At 38.6% G+C, this 21882-nt stretch overlaps 7 protein-coding genes across 7 annotated transcripts; 5 read left to right on the top strand and 2 right to left on the bottom strand. All coding sequences in view use genetic code 12, as the record gives it.

Annotated features, from left to right (window-relative positions):
• Positions 1-438: 438 nt before the first annotated feature.
• Positions 439-1632, bottom strand: PVL30_005120 (uncharacterized protein; the record flags this gene model as incomplete). The annotated part of the gene is made up of 1 exon (XM_001528791.1): positions 439-1632. The coding sequence occupies one exon, from the start codon at positions 1630-1632 to the stop codon at positions 439-441; it is 1194 nt and encodes a 397-aa protein (XP_001528841.2).
• Positions 1633-2056: 424 nt separating this feature from the next.
• Positions 2057-3679, top strand: PVL30_005119 (uncharacterized protein; the record flags this gene model as incomplete). Its single annotated transcript, XM_001528790.2, has 1 exon — positions 2057-3679. One exon carries the CDS (start codon positions 2057-2059, stop codon positions 3677-3679), a length of 1623 nt encoding a protein of 540 aa, XP_001528840.2.
• A 281-nt stretch (positions 3680-3960) lies between these two features.
• smc6 (Structural maintenance of chromosomes protein 6) lies at positions 3961-7560 on the bottom strand (the record flags this gene model as incomplete). The annotated part of the gene is made up of 2 exons (XM_001528788.2): positions 3961-7398; positions 7513-7560. 2 exons carry the CDS (start codon positions 7558-7560, stop codon positions 3961-3963), a joined length of 3486 nt encoding a protein of 1161 aa, XP_001528838.2.
• Positions 7561-8477: 917 nt separating this feature from the next.
• YAF9 (NuA4 histone H4 acetyltransferase complex and the SWR1 complex subunit) lies at positions 8478-9146 on the top strand (the record flags this gene model as incomplete). Its single annotated transcript, XM_001528785.1, has 1 exon — positions 8478-9146. The coding sequence occupies one exon, from the start codon at positions 8478-8480 to the stop codon at positions 9144-9146; it is 669 nt and encodes a 222-aa protein (XP_001528835.2).
• A 681-nt stretch (positions 9147-9827) lies between these two features.
• Positions 9828-10115, top strand: PCC1 (EKC/KEOPS complex subunit; the record flags this gene model as incomplete). The annotated part of the gene is made up of 1 exon (XM_001523317.2): positions 9828-10115. One exon carries the CDS (start codon positions 9828-9830, stop codon positions 10113-10115), a length of 288 nt encoding a protein of 95 aa, XP_001523367.2.
• Positions 10116-13637: 3522 nt separating this feature from the next.
• SNQ2_1 (ATP-binding cassette transporter snq2) lies at positions 13638-18122 on the top strand (the record flags this gene model as incomplete). Its single annotated transcript, XM_001523316.2, has 1 exon — positions 13638-18122. One exon carries the CDS (start codon positions 13638-13640, stop codon positions 18120-18122), a length of 4485 nt encoding a protein of 1494 aa, XP_001523366.2.
• A 1147-nt stretch (positions 18123-19269) lies between these two features.
• On the top strand, positions 19270-21762 carry PVL30_005114 (uncharacterized protein; the record flags this gene model as incomplete). The annotated part of the gene is made up of 1 exon (XM_001523314.2): positions 19270-21762. One exon carries the CDS (start codon positions 19270-19272, stop codon positions 21760-21762), a length of 2493 nt encoding a protein of 830 aa, XP_001523364.2.
• Positions 21763-21882: the final 120 nt, after the last annotated feature.

Here is a 21882-nt window from a genome sequence, read left to right as displayed (position 1 = left end):
TTTTTTGTGTGTGAGTGTTTTTTTTTTCTTTTTCAATTACACTTTATGTAACTTCATTTAGCCTCACTAGCAACCATCTGATTTCTTAAAGTGTACATACTTGAATCTTTCATTCTAATTTTACGGATACTCGAATTGCGCTCTTTATCGGATCAATAAAAATCAATCACGTGTCTGCTTTTGTAGAATAAAGTTCAACCAAATTTTCCGAATTCAAGTCAAAACAGAATTATGCTGTTCGTTTAATTGGGGGAGGAGGAGGAAGGGGGGGGGGGAGAAAAAGAGGGAAAACCCCCCTCCCCTTTCTCTTATCTTGTAGAGGTATCGTGTGAATTACAATTAGGGAGAAGGATAGATGTATTCTCTTGCACAGAATTTATTTACATTTTAATACACAAGCTTCATATGCACTATATGCGGACCTTACATGAGCTAGATCTATTGCTGTCTTCTCCTAATAAAACCATCGTTGGCAGAATTTTGTCTCTGCTTGGTGACTTTCATCTTTTTTTCAACTTCTCTAGCTTTTTTCACACTCTTTTTCTTGGTATCCTCAAGATAATTGGTAAACATATCCTTAACAGTTGTCTGTGGCGCATTCTTGTTAGCTTGTTGTAACTCTGCGGCTGTTGATTTTGGTGGCATACCCAACATCTTTCTCAACATTGGCATCTTGAACAATAGAGCTTGTGCCAAAGATAGTAAGGAGTTGATTGCAAAGTATAATACTACCGCTGCGGAAAAGGATTTGGTAATGAGAATCGAAGCTAATGGCACAATCGTCATGATCTTTTTCATATTGGCAGCCAACGCATGTTGACCCGTTTCACCACCCATTCTCACCACAACAATCACAGCCACTGCTGCAATTGCTTGTAATCCAACATATGGGTCAACAGCACTCAAGTTCTCAAACCACCAGATACCTTGATCTTCAAAACCCTCAACAGGGTGGTTGGCCATTTTTCTCAACGCTTGGAAAAACCCGTAAGCAAATGGCAATTGCACAATTGGGGCCAAGGAAGCCATGGTTGAAATACCGTTTTCTTTAAGCAATCTCTTCCTCTTTTCCAACAATTTCATTTTGTTCTGCACAGAGTCAGAGTCGTCTTCTTTGATCTCCTTCATAATTTGGTCTAATTGAGGCTTCACTTTAGACATCTTGGTAGCATTGGCACTGGCTCTGACATATAATGGAAACAACACCACTCTTATACCGACTGTAACCACAGCAATCGTACCCCACCATGGCAAGCCAGTATATACATGACAAATCTCGAGCAAGTTTTCTATGATGGCTGTCGGTCCCCATCCTTGTCCCATACCTATCGACTTCAAGTATCCAAGCTGATCAGAATGTAAAGATGTAACTGGCACTTTATCAGCCAAGTCGCTGAAAGAAACTAATTTATCGGAAATTTCGGAAGATGACGCTGCATCGGTTGGTAAAATGGCGGTCGACGGGTTAGAAGTGTTGGCAGTGGAGTTGAAACGAAGAGATGTCATGAATGCTGTCGCCTTCAAGCCCATCGATGGTTTATTGAGTCTGCTGATTCGACTTGCATGTATCGTATTTCGATATTGAATGGCCAGCACAGCCTTTGCTGAACGTGGGAGTCCTAGCCTAAGCATTGTGATGTGAATATATTGTGAACTGGATAAAGTTTGAACTTGTAAAATGTACAATTTATTTCCTTTATTTTCTTTTTTTCTTTCTTTCTTTCTTTCTTTCTTTTTTTTTTTTTTTTTTTTTTTTTTGGATTTGTTTCTTTTCTGTATTATCGACAAGCTCTTTGAAATTTTTCAGCACACATACACACACACAAAATTTTTTATTTTTTGCGTTTTCTCACACAAAAGTTCGCAACAATCGAACCGTCAAAATATACGCGACATATAATCCTGGCATGATTTCTAATGGTTTTCGACAGAAGAGACCTTAGCTGAAGCTTAAATCGAAACCGAAATCGAGATTAAAGCAAGCAAAAAAAGGGTTAGTTCCTTCAACTTGACTACAACATATCCTTGCAAAAAAAAAAAAAGAACATCCCCCAAAATGTACCCTCGACCGAGTATACTCACACGACTGGCACTACGACGAGTCCAAAATTATCGTAGCGGCATTAATAATGGCAGATGTAAATGCTGCAGCTCACAGGCTCTTGTTATACCTCCAAAATTATTGCAAAAGCGATTTTACTCAAAACCACCCAATCATGTATCCTTTTGTTTCTCGGACCTCGCAAACCAGAACAAAACTCATGTACTTGATGCTGACCCTAAAAAGTACCTCAATTTTGCGCTACGATGGATGTTAAAGTCGCAGCCTCAACTGCAAACACTAGAATTTATTTTATCCAATTATCACGAGTTAGAGACCAGTCTCCTCACAACATTCAGTTATGACTTACTTCAATCGGGAAATATCAAAGCCGCTATATCTTTACAGCATTTTTTATTAGACAAGTGCCCCAAGTATCAGATTCCGAACCAGCTTTGGTCATACTTAATAGATCAAGTTTGCGCTAAATCTGACCATGTTGGTGCCATGTTTATTTATCACGAGCTTATTGATAACCACAAGTTCTACGCGGAGTTGAATTTTGGAGTACAGGAGAATGATTTTATTCCTTTTCTAGTTTGCGACTCCGTGCTTGTTCGACTCGCTACAATTTTTGCAAATAATGAAGACCATTTGCGAATACTGGGATTATTACGATATTTCAGACGTTTCTACTCATATTTGCACCATAGGGACAATTACCGGGCTATGTTACTGCTTCTAATTGAATCACACGCGAAACTGGGTAATTTGAAACCCGCATTGGATTCATTTAGAAGGCTAGCACTCATAACCAAAGATTACCAACCGTACAACGAAGCTTTGCTCAATAACAGCCAACCAGTGGAGAAAGTCCAAGAGGAAGAAATTCGGTGGCGAGATGCAAATATTGAAGCCAATGAATACAAATATGAGTTTGAACCAAAGGAAAACTTTGATATTCACCAGAATTTGCTTTGTCAATTATGTCAAACAGAAAAATATACACCGTTAATTCATCGAAATGTTTACTCTTTTGCAAAAACACAATCCGGAGGCATTGCTCATAATCCAATATTGTCATCGGCGATTGCTATTACAGATTTACCCGAATTCATAAACTTGCTTGCCAGTCATTTTCTGAGTAGTAATGATACATTGCAAAACATTAGTACAAGGGCCGTCCTTGAATTTATAATGCAATGTCATATTGGAGTGAGTGCATTTGTCATTTCAGCATTGTGCAAAGTCGGAAATACAAAGCAAGCTTTCTTGGTCATGCAAGCCTTGATGAACAAGACATCAAAAAGGAATGCTTCGAGAAACCAAAATTTTGTGACGATCCTCGACTCCATAAGCGCGAGGTCTGCAACAGATCATCAATTTGCTAATGAAGTATACAATTATCATACATTGATAAAACGCGGATATGTTAATAAACGCGTTTTGCAACTGTTTGTCCGATTTCTATTAACATCTCCATTTACTTCATCTTCGGATTTGTTGTCCAAATTGGAAAAACTTAGAACATGGAAGGAGGCTCGGATATTTGTTTCAAAAGACATGTTTGCAGCTTACGAAAATTTGGATCCGTCGGGTAAATTTCATGACTTGATCATTTGTAATGAGCAGATCTAGATAAATGCAAAAATCCTGTAAATAAATAGTTAAATACATATGTATACAAGAGTAGAAATAAAAAAGACATATAAGCTACTTTGGCCAAAAAAGACTCAGAAAACAGGGGAAAAAAAATTAGAACCCCCCCCCCCCCCCCCAAAAAAAAAGAGCCAAAAGATTGCCCACACAAACCAGAAAAGCAAATGTGGTAACCTTACTCACTTTTAGACTTACCATTGTATACATATCTCTTCTTTGCTTCTTATTACTTTCGTTTACTTTCTTTTGTTTTAGTTCATTCAGTCCTTTCGAGGATCAGACATCTTGTGGATCTTGACGCAAGGATTGTCCAAGTCACCTACTACTGCAATATCTTGCGGGGTAATAAAGATATTCTGTGACTTTGGGTATCTCATCAAGTTGCTCAACAAGAGTCTAATACTAATGGAACGATTAACAGAGTCCATGTATACATCAAACTCGTCCAATCCTCGGATCTTGGAACTCATGGTTTGCCAAATAGCCAAAAGCAATGCAATTTGCGTGTACGATTTCTCACCTCCCGACAAAGATTCAACCGTCCGACCAGCGGTGGCTATCCCATTCCTCTCGATGTCCTGTTTCGTTTTTACTAAAACTTCTAGCGATCTTTCGCTAAAATTTATATTCATTGAGCCTTTAAAACCCCTCAATTCCATTGAGCTCTCAAATGATCGCCGAGCAATACTAACTTGGTGGTTTATAGTGGTTGTCAAAAAATTGTACCTGATGGCGAGTTCTCGGCATAGTCGCTCAAAAGTCTCCTTCAAATCACGTTCATTGGCTTCTGCTGCTTTCAAGTTCAGGCTCGTAAGTTCTACTTGTTTTAAAATATCCTCCAAATTCGACCCCATTCTTCTCTCGGCTTCTTGTATTTGTTCCTGTACCACGCGAAAATCTTTTTCCATAGACTCTGGAGTATCTCGATCGGTAAGATGCGCCTCTTCTCGAGTGCATAATTTCTCAGCAGCTACACGTTCTTCGACTAGTTTTGGCTCGGCAATTTCCGAAATACGTTTACTTGATTCAATCTCGTGCTCCAATTTGGTAATCTCCAAAAGGCATTCTTTGCGTTTGTCTTCATATGTCTGGATGTATAAAAGATTCTTGGTCTTGGCCTCATGACAAGCATTCCTCTTTTGCTGATACACACGAAGTTTATCCTTGGCAACCTGGGTTTGTCTCTTGAGGCTATTTCCTTTTTCTTTATTAGACTCATTTCTCTCTTCAAGCCCTTTGTTTAGCTGCTCGAGACGTTCTATTTGAATCCCAAGGTCTTCAATCCTCAACTCTAAATTATTGATGTTTCTCAAATCAACCTCAGCTTCAATCTTATCTTCAAGAACACTTCGCTGCAGCTTCAACTTGGAGTGTTTTTGTTTTAATTGTTGCAATTCGCGTTTAACAATCTCTTTTTCTGAATCCCTTTCGGAATTTAACGTACGGGTGTCACGTTCTACTTCATTAAGTTTCAATTGCTCGAGACGAATCCCAGACATGATCTCTTCCATCAAATCGTTTTTATTGGCAGATCCAAATTTGGCTGCTTTGGTCAGATAATAAACAGGATCAATGCTCAAATTCCCATTATATGTGACTCGCTTACCAGAGTCAGGTCCAAATTGGATCAAAACACTGTATACATTCGGCATTCTGCACAATCTTCTTCCTTCCTCTTGGGAACTGGCTATGGTCAATTTTTCAATCGAGTTTGTGTCGATCAATGCATAAAGAATATCTTCGTCCTCAACATCAATCATATCAACAACCGTGGTGCCTGCAGCTTTCCCACTACTATATTGAAAGCGCTCGTTTTTTCTGACAATAATATTGTGGTTAAACAAATGATTTGCTCTTAAAATGTGTGCAAGCTTGGGTCTATCCCGCTCGTCAGATACGATAAAAGAGTCTAAAGTCTTTGTGAGAATCGCATCAAGCATCCCGACCCATGATTTGAATTCTTTCTTCACCAGCACATAACTCCCCACTGGTCCAATAGGCTTCTTTATCCAAGTAGCTCTATCAATATCACGCATGACTTTTTGCATTCTATTAGCTCCCCAAGCTAGGTACCGCAAGTTCTGTTCACGGTCTAACTGTACTTGCTGCTGTCGAAGATCCTGCAATTTTGACCCAACCATTTGCTTAGTTGCTCTAAGCTCCTCGACACGAGACTCATACGCCTTATCTATTTCCTTGTACTTGATTTTAGTGTTTTCAATTTTTTCTTCACATTGTTGAACGTCTAAGCGAATCTTCTCCAACTGTTCCTTCATCTGTTCTTTTGATCCACCTTGTTGTTCTTCAATCTTTGCTCTTTCTCTTTCAATCGCTTGTCTTGCTTTTACTATATCTCTTTCAAGCTCCCCAATCTTTGCTCTTTCTCTTTCAATCGCTTGTCTTGCTTTTACTATATCTCTTTCAAGCTCCCCAATCTTGTCAATATTGCTTCTCATATCCTCCAGTAATGTATCAATTTCTGTCTTTATTTTGGCTCGCACATCACGCAAGCTTTCAACTTCGCTTGCTCCGGCAATCACTTCGTTCTCAGCCTTGGCTTCTTCCTCCTCCAATCGACTTTGCTCGGGTCGTTTAAGTTCAAGCTCTTCGTCAAACATTTTTATCTCTTCATTTCTTTGCAAAATCTGCAGTTCGAATGCTACAATCTTAGCTTCCAATTGCCCGATCTTGTCTTCAAGCGTCTTGACATTGTACCAGCGTATTTTACCTCCCAAAGTTTTTAACTTGTCTCTCAAATGATTGTGTTGCATGTGCGAGTTGTGTATGATTGCTGCCTTTCTGTACTCTTCCTTGCATGTATCTTTATAAGCTTTTGCTTGGTTCATCTTGGTTTTGATCTCTTTCAAGTTATGTTGCGTAAGGTCAAGATTGTGGTATATATCGGTAATGAAAGCCCCATCCATAAAATATTCAAATTTTGTTCTTGCAGTGGCCGATGTCAAAAATTCTCTGGCTTTGTCTTGTGATAAAAAGGCCAATGGGTTATCAACAGTTATGTTAAACTGATAAAGAATTTCATCCAAAGTAGCTTTCTTTGTTGATACCGTTTTCCCACGCTCATCCTTGATGCTATATGAATTGGTTCCAACTCTTTGAAGCTTCCTTTCAATAATGATTTTTCTACCATATTCTTCGGGCCTATAAGCCCAGCTGCCATCGTTTTTCAACACAATAGTGATACGAGACATCGATTTCCCATCTTTAATCAAATCTCGTATCGAGCTTCCTCTATTGGTATCATTGGCCTTTGCACCTAGCCCCACTGAAATACCGGTCAAGATAGCACTTTTCCCGGATCCATTTCTTCCGATGATAAAGTTAATTTGCGGCCCCAACTCTAACTCAAAAAAATCATGACACATAAAGTTTTTCAATGTCAATTTCTCAATAACACCAGCCTCTGCTGGAAGGTTCTCAGGTTCGTCAAATTCTTCTTCTTCTTCCTCTTCCTCTTCTCCTTCCCCTTCCCCTTCTTCTTCTTCCTCTCTCTCTCCAACTTCGTCATACACTTTATCCCCCATCTCTTCATTATCGTCATATTCATTGAAACCATCTGGTGGCCCTTGTGTCATTGGATCGAGACCACTACTTTCATCATAAGAGTCTTGCTTTCGCAAGTCTTCCAATTGACGTAGAATTATTTGATGAGACAGAGAATCATCAAAGTCCTTGATAAGCTTTATGTTAGTATGCGATATCATAGAATATTATATTTAATCTATTTCTCCTTTTACTCTGCATTTTGTTTTATTCTTCCTCTTAGGTTTGTATCTGCTTGTATCTAAACATACTGAATCCTCGAAATCGTGTTTTCGTTTTCGCATGGTCAACACTGACATGGTTCAGGTTGTTATGCAAGTTGACTTTTCCGACTGATGTGACATTCAAATCAGAAAAGAAAAGAAAAGAAAAGAAACGAAAAGAAAAGAAAAGAAAAGAAAAGAAAAGAACGTAATCTCATTAGTAAAGCGAAAGTTTTGATCTCATAATAAACAAGTCGCGTTGCCACAATTATAAACAAGCAAAGCGCACGCGCGAGTGAATACATGTAAGTAAGTAAGTAAGTGGGATAGAAAGAGAAGAACTGATTTACGAGCAAACACCTTCAGAATTGTTAGTGTTGTCTCCAACCAGTACGTATATATTATTGTATCGAGAACAATGCTCAGCAACGTTGATTTCTTTTGTTGCTGTTGAGATTGCACGAACATACTACATTCTATAATAATCATTTCCTACTTCTAGAATCGGCTTGCTATCAAACTTTAAAGTCAATGAGAATATATATTAAATCATCCTTGTCACTTAAAAGACAAAACAATTTTACGTTCTACAAAACTAAACCAACTGAACCAAATGTAAATAAAAAAAATGTAGAAGCTACCACTCCCCTCCCCATTTTGAGATGCTAAAGAGAAGCATTTTGTAATCTGTAACTATTGTCATCAACCATAACTATAACTACAACTACAACTATAATTACAACATCCATTAAAACTCAAGCGGTAGCGCACACACATAGGTCGAAGAGAAACCAAAATATTGCACTCTGTAATTCACAGCGAAAACTCGCACACAGACATACTCAGACACACACACCCACACAACTATTCTTAACTATTCTTGACTATTCTTAACTATACACAGCTAGACTAATCAACGTATCTACAACTACTATCATAGCTGTTGTCATAAACGCCCTTTACTGAAAGAGATCTTACCAACATATCGTCCTCGCGCCTTGCCAGAAAAGAAAATGAGTTCCAATTCGCGAAGAATTAAGTTTGTATCGATATCGTTACCGGTACTTTATGGAAACCATGCATATAAATTGACACCAGAGACTCGGAAAGCCACTACACCTCAAGATCATACACATATCTGGACAGTTTTCTTTAAGCCGGTGCTCGGTGATGTTGACTTGACACCACTTATCAAAAAAGTCACATTTAAATTACATGAGACATATGAAAACCCTATAAGATCCATTGAGCGACCACCATACCAAGTCACTGAAACCGGATGGGGTGAGTTTGAAATCATCATCAAGCTACATTTTCATTCTGGAGTAGATTTAGGGATCAACGAGAAAAATTTTCAAATTTTTCATGCTTTAAAGCTTCATCCTTATAACCCGCAACACCCAAAACGAGAAAATGGCGAGGTGCATCTGATACTTTATGACGAACTTGTGTTTAATGAGCCAACAGATAAAGTATTTGAGATACTCACGAAAAAGCCAATAAACTTAATTCCATATACGCTATCGAGTCACGATAAGAGGGACCAGGAATATTTACGAACAGATGAGAGCGATGAGTTAGGTCGCTTGGACGCTTATTTAGGAAAAGTCAAAGAGGAGATTGCTAGACAAGCAGAAGAGTTTAAGAAATTAGAGGAGGAAAAACTTTCCATTACGGAATGAAGAGGAGTAAGGAAATAAATTGGGTAAAATCCTTTTCTTATTTCTATTTCTATTTCTATTTCGATTTTTATTTCTATTTTTTTTTTTTTCATTTTATGTATAGTTACATCTACATCGTAGATGACCAAATTTGTCTATGCAGGTATTGTAATAGAGCTATTGAAATATCATTGTGGTATCTTGATAGACATATCAACCACAAATTACTGTTCTCTCTAAGATACAAGGTGGCTCTATAAAAGAAGGGTCAACAAATTAAACAATGAAGAGGAAAGCTAACTGTGACAACAATGATGGCTAGAAGAGGCTCAGCGACTGAAAAGCGGAACGAGAAAAGAGGGATTGGGGGGGGGGGGAAGGTGGTAAGGAAGGGAAAGGGGGGAAGAGAGAGAGAAAGATGAAGTAAAGGAAAGCAGTGAGTGTTAGCGCAGTAAGCTCCTAATTTAAATGGTCTTGTCAAATATTATAATTTTTTCTTTTTTTTTTTCAAAATGTCTTCAACTTCTTTTCTGTATCGCGCAGAAATGATTTACTCTTGAAATGTTTTCCAAGCAAGAGAGAAAAAAAAAAATGGGGGAAAAAAAAAAAGAAAGAACAGGTAAATAACTCTTGAACATTGAAGCTTCACAGCATATTTGTGTACCTGCTTCCTAAAAAGAAAGAAAGTGATCCCAGAGGCCAATGCCAGAACTTACACTTCAGATTCCGTTTGAAACCCTGAAACAGGCAATTATAGCCCAGAGAACCCTTGATCCGGACCCTGTGTTGAAGCTGAATGAATTGAGTGTTTTGTTTAGTACAAAAGACAATACCTTGATTTGCAAATTTTCTGGTATCAGTGATCGAGTCATTAGAGTATCGATTAGTAATGTTATTGACAACTTGAAAACCATTATTGAAACCATGGACGAGTTTGACGGTAAAAAAGATCAGTTTTGGGAATTGGAGAACATCAAAACAAATGGTTAATTTGAAAAAGATGCGTTTCTGTGAGATTATACGATTGAGTCCTCAAGCTTTACAAAATAGGGGAAAGACATGCAAGGAAAAGATAGAGATACGAGAATATGAGATGGAAAAAGAGAGCATCCAAAGATTAAGATTGTTTTCTTTTCTTTTTTTTTTTTTTTTGAGTAAACTTGAAATAAAGGCATCTCAGTGTAATTGAGGAAGGAGTAACCCAAGAGAATACCAAAAGGGCAAGTTATTCTGGGATTCTGGTCATTGTTTGTTGGAAACAACAAAGAGAGTCTTTATTGCAAAGAGCAGTCTGTCTGTTCCCGTATGTCACTTTTACAATGCTATTACATTTTACAAAGAAGCCTTTTTTCCTAATCTTTTGAAACTTAAGTGTTCCAGGACAAAAACGAAATAAAGAGTCAATTCAAAGATTGGCAAATTTTTTTGCCAATTATTTTCGTGTAATACAGGTGGGTTTTAATGTGAAAGTTGTAATCTTATTCATCGTATTTAGTTTTTTTTTTCCCCATAAGAACAAATTTTAGCCATTTTCTATAAGCTAATTTGGACCCCCAACATTACTAATTTGCATTCAATTGTAATTGATGTCTCTATTGCGGCAACCTAAACTCACATTGTTGTTTTCATTCTAATTATCATTATAAATAGTAATTTTTAGTTTTTTTTTTAGTATTTTTTGTTTGAAAATGTACTGGATATCGGATGTTTTCGGAGTTTACAAGACCTTTATTTGTTTTTCAAAAAACAAAGTGTTATAGTCAAGGGAGATACTCACAGCTTGAAAGTACACCTGTTTTCACTAGTATTCAATAGCAAGTGAAATCAATATGTAATAGACGAGCATGGTGTTACATTTTTCTACGTTTGTAATGGGAACCGCAAAGATTGAAAAGAAGAAAGAAGGAAAGAGAAAAAGAAAGAGAAAAAGAAAAAGAAATAATAAAGCAAATCATAAAATTGTCAAACATCATAACTTGTGTTCTTATATGGTGTAACTGGGCAAAAGCAAAAAAAAAAAAAAAAAATCAAGATCAAATACAAATATTTGAGTACTGCGTTGAGGACGTATTTGCATATTTGTGTAATAGAACCGCGCAATATTGCAAACTTTTTTCTTTTAAGCTCGACATCCTTGTATCACGTGATTGATATGGTGTATATATGAAGAAGATAGAAACCACGAGATAGAGAAGAAAAGTTTCCTCTCCACATTGCTTAAAGTTTACTTTTCTGTGTATATTGTGGGCTTTGCGATGTACTGAAATAGCCCCAGATGAGATGTAAGCTCATTACAATCCAGTCGTCGTCGACTTATGGATCGATCGATCGATTGATCGAAAGCATGACCAACACAAGAGACAAACTATAACTTGATAAAGGTCTATGGGGGAGATTGTTCCAAAAAGAGCCTATTTCTAAGTCATGGTATTTGAATGACTCCAGTTAGCATAACAAAAAAGAAATAAAAAAAGATATAAAATCTAAAATGCACTCTACTATTAATGTCTTGTTATTGATTTATAAATAATTGTCTATACCCGCGCAACACAGAGCTCTCATTAACAAAACCATGGCACTATAAACAATCGGCTACTGCTACGCATGCTCCGAAAACCAATTAAGGAAATGAAACGATGGTGTTTCTCATAGTTCTTTTTTACTTTACTTTTCTTTTCTTTTCTTTTTTTCATTTTTTCTTTTCCTCCTTGCTGTCGATGGTTTTTGTTTCCAGGTTTTCGGATGGCGATATATGCAATACCATTGATCCATTTTGTTACAACGGAACCTGACTAAATGTCGTATTAAGTCCGTCTATTGGCATTGGAGACCTCCCCCCCCCCCCCCCCCCCCCCGAAGAAAATAAAAAAAAGAAAAGTTAAATATTCTTCAGGGGAACTAGAACGACATTTATGTTTACCGAATTCATATGTATATGCATCCATTAGATAAAGCAGCATTATGACTATACAAAACAACTAGGCGACTTTGTACAATCGCTACAATGCGAGATAGCGAGAAAGAGAGATAGCGAGATAGCGACATAGCGACATTTACTCTGTAATCAATTAGCTTTTGTAACAGTTATTACCGTACAAACTCCGTACATACGACATTCTCCCAATAAAGATGCGACATTTATAGCCACTAAAACGGGGATAAGACGACATTTAACAAATTATGTCGTTTTTCGGTTACCGGTGCGATAGTGGTTGTTTATTCGTTTTTTTTTTTTCTTAACTTTGTTTTCCCGCATACACCGGCAAACCAAGAACACGCAAAGGCTTGTTGTACAAGAGGAAAAGAGAGCAAAGAGTTCTGTTTTACTTAAAAAAACAATGGTCTCCTTACTAAGTATAGTTAAATTTGTTAAAGTGGGGCTAAGAACACTTTTCTACAAAGGCTGCTAACAGTGCCTGTACTGATGGTAGTGCAGTCAAGAATGTTGTTGATAAAGCCATTCATAGTTAATGAAGGAAACATGGAAAGAAGAAGATGATGATGAAGAAGAAAAAGAAGAAGAATAACGAACAAGGTACATTTGACCAGTTGCCGTGTCGTGGAACTGAAAGTTATTTGCAGTGTACACTTTTACGAGATGACATATATGTCAAGATGCCAAATGCTTATTAATTCGCACTGGGAAGATTAGTAAAGTTACCAAATAAAAAAAAAAGTCTTAATAAAGGCTTACGACATTCTGGATCGGTTATGACTGTTCCATCCATGCTCGGGGGAAAAAAAGAATATATGAGGTTCCTATATTACTATGTTTTCTTTGTTGGTTTTTTTTTTTGACGCATCTGCAGCCGACGACATGACGAAACGTACAAGGAAAAGGGGAAAAGAAGGAAAGAAAGAAAGAAGCAAATGACAGAAATGACAGAAAATGTTTGATAGGCAAACGGTTGCACACACACAGAGAGAGAGATGGAAGGAGGAGATAAAGAGAGACGACATCCTATTTTTGTGTTTGTGTTTGTGTTTGTTTTCAATTTCAATTCTAAGTTTTTCTTCTTTCCTTCATCACTTCTTACGACATTCTGTTGATATTGTTGCATCTTTATATCGCTGTGCAATTTGCAACTTGCTTTTGTGTCAAATGCCCTTCCCACACTCATCACAAATGATCATAACCTCGATTTCACACAGATGCAGACATGTAAAATATACATATATATATATATATATATATATATATAAACTTATATAAGACGACCCATTTCTCGGTTTTCAAATGGAATTATTTGTTTGCTTATTTATTTAGTCAAAGCAATATCATCATTCATAATTATCACTATTATCGAGTACATTTTCATCAACAAAGAAACCAACCTGAAGAAAGATCCAAATTAAACAAAAACTGTAACTCTATTTGAAAGAAAGTTGTGGTAGTTATTCAATCTTTGATTAAAACCGTGTTAAAGCTTTCGCCAACCCTAACTTCTATATTACAAAAAGAAAAAAAAAAAGGAAAAAGACCAATAGAACCACTCATTAATATTATTTCCCATGGCAGACACTAGTTCTACCTCATCTTCCATACAAGATTTTACAGGACACAATCACAAACAAAGTTTTGACAATGGTGAGCCTAAACTCACTTCTTACGAATCGAAGATGAACTACGATGCAGAGTACGACGATAACGATGAAGAGAGTAGGAGACTCAACCTTGTAAAGACCATTACAGCGTTATCGCAAAAGGGCAACACCGAAAAATTGGATGACATTTCGAGGGAAATCTCAAGACAGGTCACCAATAAGGAGGGTCAATTCGAATTGAGAATGGATGAGTTCAATTTGATGAGAATATTGTCCAACTTTGTTTACTTTGCCAAGAAACAAGGCATTGCCTTGAGAAGCAGTGGTATCACATTTAAAGATTTGTGCACATATGGTACTGATGAATCATTTGCAGTTGTCCCAACATGTCTTGATTTGTTAAAAGGTCCCATTGGAGGTATACAACAGATGGTTTCTAGTCTCAAAGCTCCACATAAGAGCATCTTGCACAAGTTGAATGGCATTGCTAAGCCAGGTGAAATGGTTTTGGTTTTGGGTAGACCGGGTGCTGGTTGCACAACCTTTTTGAAAAGCATCAGTGGAACCGATCATGACCTCTACAAAGGTGTCGAAGGTGATATTAGATACGACGGCTTGTCACAAAAGGAGATGATCAAACATTTCAAAAATGATTTGGTTTATAACCCGGAGTTGGATGTCCATTTTCCTCACTTGACTGTTGACCAAACCTTGTCGTTTGCTATTGGATGTAAAACACCAAACGTAAGAATTGATGGTGTGTCTAGAGAACAGTTTGTGCAAGCAAAAAAGGAAATCTTGGCCACTGTATTTGGATTAAGGCATACGTATCACACAAAAGTTGGTAATGAGTTTGTTAGGGGTGTTTCTGGTGGTGAGAGGAAAAGAGTTTCCATTGCCGAGGCATTGGCCTGTAATGGTACCATTTATTGCTGGGATAATGCAACTAGAGGGTTGGATGCCTCAACCGCATTGGAGTTTGCTCAAGCTATCAAGACATCAACAAAAGTGTTAAAGACAACGTCTTTTGTGTCTATCTATCAAGCTGGTGAAAACATTTACGAGTGTTTTGATAAAGTGACAGTGCTTTACCACGGTCGCCAAATCTACTTTGGTCCAGCAAACAGAGCCAAGAAATATTTCGAGGAAATGGGTTGGGCGTGTCCAGCAAGACAAACTACCCCTGAGTTTTTAACAGCATTGACTGACCCTATAGGGAGATTTGCCAAAAAAGGATGGGAAAACAAAGTTCCCCAAACAGCCGAGGAGTTTGAAAGCTACTGGTTGAAATCCAAGGAGTATCAAGCATTGCTTGATGAGATTGACGAGTTTAACAACTCAATCGACGTTGACGAAGTTAGAGCAGAGTACTACAAGTCAGTTCATCAGGAAAAGATGAAAGGTGCCAGAAAAACAAGTCCATTCACTATTTCATATTTTGAGCAACTCAGATTATGCGGAAAGAGAAGTATTCAGAAAATATGGGGTGATAAGGCGTATACAGTAACACTTATGGGAGCCGGTGTTTCTCAAGCATTTGTTGCTGGTTCGCTTTACTACAATACTCCAGATGATGTCTCGGGTGCTTTTTCGAGAGGTGGTGTCATTTTCTTTGCTGTGTTATTCATGTCCTTGATGGGGTTGGCAGAAATCTCTGCGTCTTTTGCTAGTAGACCCATTTTGATGAAACAAAAAAACTATTCAATGTACCATCCTTCGGCAGATTCGCTTTCCAACTTTGTCACCTCGATTCCAATTAGTATCCTTGTCAATGTCTTCTTTGTCATTATTTTGTACTTTTTGTCGAACTTGGCTAGAGAAGCAGGCAAGTTTTTTATTTGCTTTTTGTTTGTTGTGTTGCTACACCTCACAATGGGATCAATGTTCCAAGCCATTGCCGCTATAAACAAATCGGTTGCTGGAGCAAATGCCTTGGGCGGTGTTTTCATGTTGGCTTCATTGATGTATTCATCATATATGATTCAAAGACCATCTATGCATCCATGGTTCAAATGGATTTCATACATCAACCCAGTATTGTATGCATTTGAAGCAATTATCGCATCCGAATTTCATGGCCGTAAAATGGAATGTACGGGTAGCTATCTTACACCCTCTGGTCCTGGATATGAGAATTTGTCAGCTGGAGAACAAGTGTGTACTTTTATCGGTTCAGTTGCGGGGCAAAACTGGGTATTGGGAGATGACTACTTGAGAATAGCGTACACGTATAGATTCACACATGTTTGGAGAAACTTGGGCATTCTTATTGGGTTTTTGGCATTTTTTTTGGCAATTACATCGTTGGGAACTGAGTACATCAAGCCAATCACCGGTGGCGGTGACAAGCTTTTGTACTTGAAGGGAAAAGTGCCTCGTCACGTTATTGAAGCTAAAAAGGAAGTGGAAGAAGACCTTGAGTATGGTCCTGCAATTGAGGATATCGAGGATCGCGAACCAAATGTTGAAAAAAATGATGAGGATTTGAAAGTTCAAGATATTTTCATTTGGAAGGATGTTGACTATGTGATCCCATATGATGGTAAACAGCGTAAATTATTGGACAATGTGAGTGGCTACTGTATTCCGGGTACATTGACTGCATTGATGGGTGAGTCTGGTGCTGGTAAGACCACCTTGTTGAATACTTTGGCACAAAGAATCGATTTCGGTACTATTACTGGTGATATGTTGGTTAACGGAAAACCATTGGACTTGTCTTTCAGTAGACGTACAGGATATGTGCAGCAACAAGATATTCACGTATCTGAAGTCACAGTGAGAGAATCATTGCAATTTGCAGCTAGGTTAAGACGTTCCAAAAATGTTCCCGATAAGGAGAAAATGGATTACGTTGAAAAGATCATTGATGTTTTGGACATGAGTGCTTATGCGGATGCCATTGTTGGAAGATCCGGTAACGGGTTGAATGTTGAGCAAAGAAAGAAATTGTCAATCGGTGTCGAATTGGTAGCTAAACCATCATTGTTGCTTTTCCTTGATGAGCCAACCTCAGGGTTGGACTCTCAATCAGCATGGGCCATTGTTAAGTTATTGCGTGAATTGGCCAATGCCGGACAATCTATTTTGTGTACTATCCACCAACCTTCAGCAACATTATTTGAAGAATTTGATAGATTATTATTGTTGAGAAAGGGGGGTCAGACTGTTTACTTTGGCGACATTGGAGAGAGGTCTAGAACCATTTTGGACTATTTTGAAAGAAACGGAGCAAGAAAGTGCCAAGATAGTGAAAATCCAGCGGAATATATACTTGAAGCGATTGGGGCTGGTGCGACTGCTGCTACTACATCTGATTGGTTCCAAGTTTGGTCCAACTCGCCGGAAAAGATAGAGACTGATAGGAAAAGAGATGAATTGATTGAATCATTAAGAAGCAAACCATCTGACCTTAGTAAAGAACAGGAGAAAGAGTTGAGTCACACATATGCAGCGCCATACCTTTACCAATTCCGTTGGGTTTTACATAGAAACGCCTTGACATTCTACCGTGATCCCAACTATATCATGGCCAAGATTTTCCTTATGGGAATTTCAGGTTTGTTTATTGGCTTTACCTTCTTTGGGTTGAAACATACAAAGACAGGTTCCCAGAATGGTATGTTCTGCGCCTTTTTATCAGTTGTTGTGTCAGCGCCAGTGATTAATCAAATTCAAGAAAAGGCAATTGGAGGTCGTGATTTGTTTGAAGTTCGAGAGAAATTGTCAAACACATACCATTGGTCTTTATTGATCTTGACCCAGATTTTGAACGAGATGCCTTACTTAATGATAGGTGCAGCCATTATGTTTGTTTCGCTTTACTTCCCAACTCAAGTCGATACAGTTGCACTGCACTCGGGTATGTTTTACTTTACACAAGGAATTTTTTTGCAAGGGTTTGCTGTCTCATTTGGTTTGATGGTGTTGTACATTGCCCCAGATTTGGAGAGTGCAGCCGTCCTCGTCTCCTTCCTTTATACGTTCATTGTTGCATTCAGTGGCGTTGTTCAACCCGTCCAGTTGATGCCTGGATTTTGGACTTTTATGTACAAAGTCTCGCCATACACCTATTTTATTCAAAACTTGGTGTCGTCGTTCTTGCACGGTAGGAAGATTCATTGTAACAATAAGGAGCTTTCATTTTTTGACCCACCATCAGGACAAACATGTGCAGAGTTTGCGGGAGATTTCTTGAAGCGTGCTGGTGGGTATCTTCAAGACCCCAATGCTACATCCGATTGCGGCTACTGTTCGTACACCAACGCAGATGAGTACTTGTTGACTATTGGAGCCAAGTTCTCATACAGATGGAGAAACGTGGGGTTCTTCTTTGCATACATTTTCTTCAATATCATCTTTTGCATGGTGCTTTACTACTTGTTCCGTTTCAGTAAGATTTCAAATAAGATGAAGGGTGCATTTTCCAAATTAATCCCAAAGAAGAAGTAGATTGAAAAAAGATTTTTTTTAAAAAAAAAAAGGAAATTGAAAGGTAATGAGCGGAAGTTGGTGTTGATATAATTTTATAGACTTTAATAGAGAATTTTAAGAATGTTATTTTAGTATTTTCTTTTGTGTTTTTTTTACTTGGTTGCATTCTTTTGTCTTTAATAATAATGGATATGAACCAATTGAAATGCTGTACATTATATAAGGAATGAAATGGTACTGGTGGTGGTATGGGCGTGTTAGAGTATTAGTGTGTTGGTGTGCTTGAGGGTGAGGAGGGGAGTGGTGGAAGGAAAATGAAGACAAGAATGGGAAACATCAAAGTATTCTAGCTGCGTTTGGTAATCTGGTTCAACGATACAAAGTTTGATCGATTTTACGTAAGTCTTTACGATTCGTTTATCAATTATTTATAGATTCCACAAGAAGCACGGTCAACATGGATATCCAAAACTAGCGAAGAATATGACTCTAGGATGCTTATACACAGACGTATTATACGAAGAAAAAAATTATCAATATATATTTAAGCACACTTTTAAATCTATTTAAAAATTCCCCTTTCATTCTTTTATTCTTTATTTTTCTTCCTCTTTATATATATATATATATATATATATTTTTCCCTTTCTCATTTTAAAAAGAACGGTCTTTTATTGCTAGCTAGCTAGCAGTGAGGCAAGAGGCAATATATTTGGTAGTGCGCAAATGAGAATCTAAATTTTCTTCCTCCCTTTTTGAACGAAAGCATTCTGCTAAATTTTGGAAATCCAAAAAAAGTGAATTGAGAAGAAACAAAGATTGCAACAGCATTGATAATAGTACATACACACACACACACACATACATACATACATACATAGATATCTACAAGAAATCAAGCTTAGAATAGGCTGCAGTATTTAAAAAACAACAAATAAGAAAAGTTTGCACATTTGCCGCAGTCACAGCCACATTCAATTGCAATTTTTTTTTCAGGAATTACAAGTGATTGATCGTTTACAGGATACTAAAAATCTTCAAAATCTTCAAAATCTTTAAAAACATCAAAACCTTTCATTTTTGATTGTGAGAATTGCGTCCTTTTTAAGGGTTTGATCAATTTAGTCATTCCAGATACAAACATAAATATTGAGTGGCCAGGATAATGTCATTCAATTACTCAAACCCGTTGTTGGAGGACCCCTCGATTGTTAGTATATCAGACAAGGACGCGGGGTCTAACTCCACGCATAAACAACATTATGAAGATAGTGATGATAATCCAGCGGACCTTTTATCTAAAAAGTCCATCTCATTAAGTAATCTTGACCCTGGTAACGCATTGAGTAAACTATTGGACAGTGCGATGGCCCATGCAGCGAAGGAGTCGACGCCAGTACCAGAATTTAGCTCTGATGCCGATGCTGGAGCTGATGCTAAAACTGGAGGTGAAGGTGATGGTGGAGCGGGTGCTAATGAACAACCATCCCGCACTTCATCTCACCTGCACCGCCGCGAGAACTCGTTTAAAGGTAAACCAAACAAAGAACCAAGTGCTGAGTTACTATACATGTTGGAAAATATTCCAGAGAAGAAAAAGGGAATTGAACGCATCTACACCGTAAATCAGTTGCTAAAAGTGCGAGATGACGGTGATATCGCGGACGTGCTGAAAGATCTACCAGGTGTGGCATTTTGGAGGTTAAAACCTCAAAGAGAGGTCAATTCAAGGTATTCCATAAACAATGGTGAACACAGCGGAAGCGGTGGTGGTGCTGGTGGTGGCAATGGTAGTAGTACGTATAAAAATAACAAGGGCAAGTTTAAGAGACACCTGCACGAAACATGGGAGAGGGGTAAGACGAGCAACGAAAACAGAGGTTCTCATTCACATCACAATCGTCATGGATTTAATAAAGCCAACGATTTAGATTCCTTGAGTAGCGAGAAAATCTCAGAGCTTCTAGGTGAAGGCAATGAGGAGCCTACACCAGAGTGGGGTATAGGAGATGATGTGTTTGATGGTAAAGATGGCGCGGATAATATGTCAATGCTCAATATGGGTCACACAGTTGAAGACTTTGAGAAATGGAAGTCTCAGATGAAGTTAGAGGAGAGAAGAAGAAATGGTGATATTATTGATATGGAATTGGAGCAGCAGAAGTTGGAAAAGGATGAAAATGACGCAGCAGCCAACGCAGGTAATGAAGTGGACAACTTTTTTTCATTCATCAAACCCCCCACCCAGAAGAATAATGTTGATGAATTGGAGTCCGGTGAACAAGAGCAAGTATCTTCTCAAAATCAAGGTGCTACCAATGCAAGTAGGTCCTCGAGATTTTCTTCGTTTTTCCAGCAACCGGGCGGAAGAGCACAACCGCCACAGCAAACACAAGAACAAGGGCAATCACCAGTTCAGGCTACTTATCTGCCAGCTTCAGTGCAGCCACATACTGCAACTGGTAGAACGATAGCACCACCCCCGGGTCTCTCCAAGTTTTTTGGTGGCGCACCGCAACCGTCACAGCCATCACAACCATCACAGCCATCACAACCATCACAGCCATCACAACCATCACAACCATCACAACCATCACAACCATCACAACCATCACAAACTCAATCATCATCTAGTGTTCCGACATTGTCCAGCGTCCAAGAAAGACCGTCCCTTGTACCTCAAGGATCGTTGGATACCTCTAATGACAATTTCTTTCTTTCCTTGTTGAAGAAGAAGGAAAGCGGACAACAAACGTCCTCTCCTGCTGTTGGCCACTTGACTCCAGACAGTGTTAAAAATACGCCCACATTGGTTGTCGACCAGTTGAAACAGGGTGGTCTGGAAGTAAGGGTTAAAGAAGCGGCGAAAACTAGTGATCAATCTCAAAGTTCATTGTCTAAAAATTTCAACAAGGAGGAAGAGTCAGAACAAAGCACAGCTCAGCCTCAAAATCAGTTACCTCAATTATATGGGCAAGGCAGGCCATCGCATCAACAGCCTCCGCCACCTTGGATGAATCCTCAACAGCAGCAGCAACAACAACAACAACAGTTAAGGAGTTTTCCTCCGGGTTTTGATCCATCAATGCTCCAACATAGGCAATTTGCTCAACAAGCTTTTAGTCCGGCTTCACAGCAGCAACAAAGTCAATCAAATCGACAACTGCAACACGGGTCTCCTAACAATCAAAGAAAACCAAGTGGAAGTTTGCAAGCTGCTCCCGATGGTGTTGTTCCTCCTCTGTTCCCGAACATTCAACGAAACCAACAGATGCCAATGCCTCCCCCACCGCCTCCAGGTATGTTTCCAAATGGGTTTCCACCTCCACCTTCGCAGTTCCAACCCCACCAAAGTCCAAACTTTCCACAACCAGGTCACCCAATGATGCCACCAGGGTTTATGCCAGGAATGATGAGGATGGGAGGTCCACCGCCTCCGCCTCACCACCCTGGCCAATTTGGAAACCACCCAAATGCTATGATTCCTCCAATGAGAGATGGACAGTTGCCACCTGGGTTTCAACTGCGACAACCACCTTTTCACCCAGGGCAATTACCGCAACAGTCGCCTCATCAACAACAACAACAACAACAACAGCTGCAACAGCCACCGCAACCGCAACCTCAATCTCAATCTCAACCTCAACAGCTGAAATAAAAGTCACAACAGCCGCTAGTACCCGAAAACCAATTGTAACTTACATTAATCTACTCTACAGTTTTTTTTTTTTGGTTTTCAATTACCTGATGGCGTGTTTAATTGTATCTATAATAATAT

This window comes from Lodderomyces elongisporus, chromosome 7 (genome assembly GCF_030384665.1).
Source record: "Lodderomyces elongisporus chromosome 7, complete sequence".
Taxonomy (NCBI): Eukaryota; Fungi; Ascomycota; class Pichiomycetes; order Serinales; family Debaryomycetaceae; genus Lodderomyces; species Lodderomyces elongisporus.
This window is presented reverse-complemented; position numbering and strand designations above follow the sequence as displayed.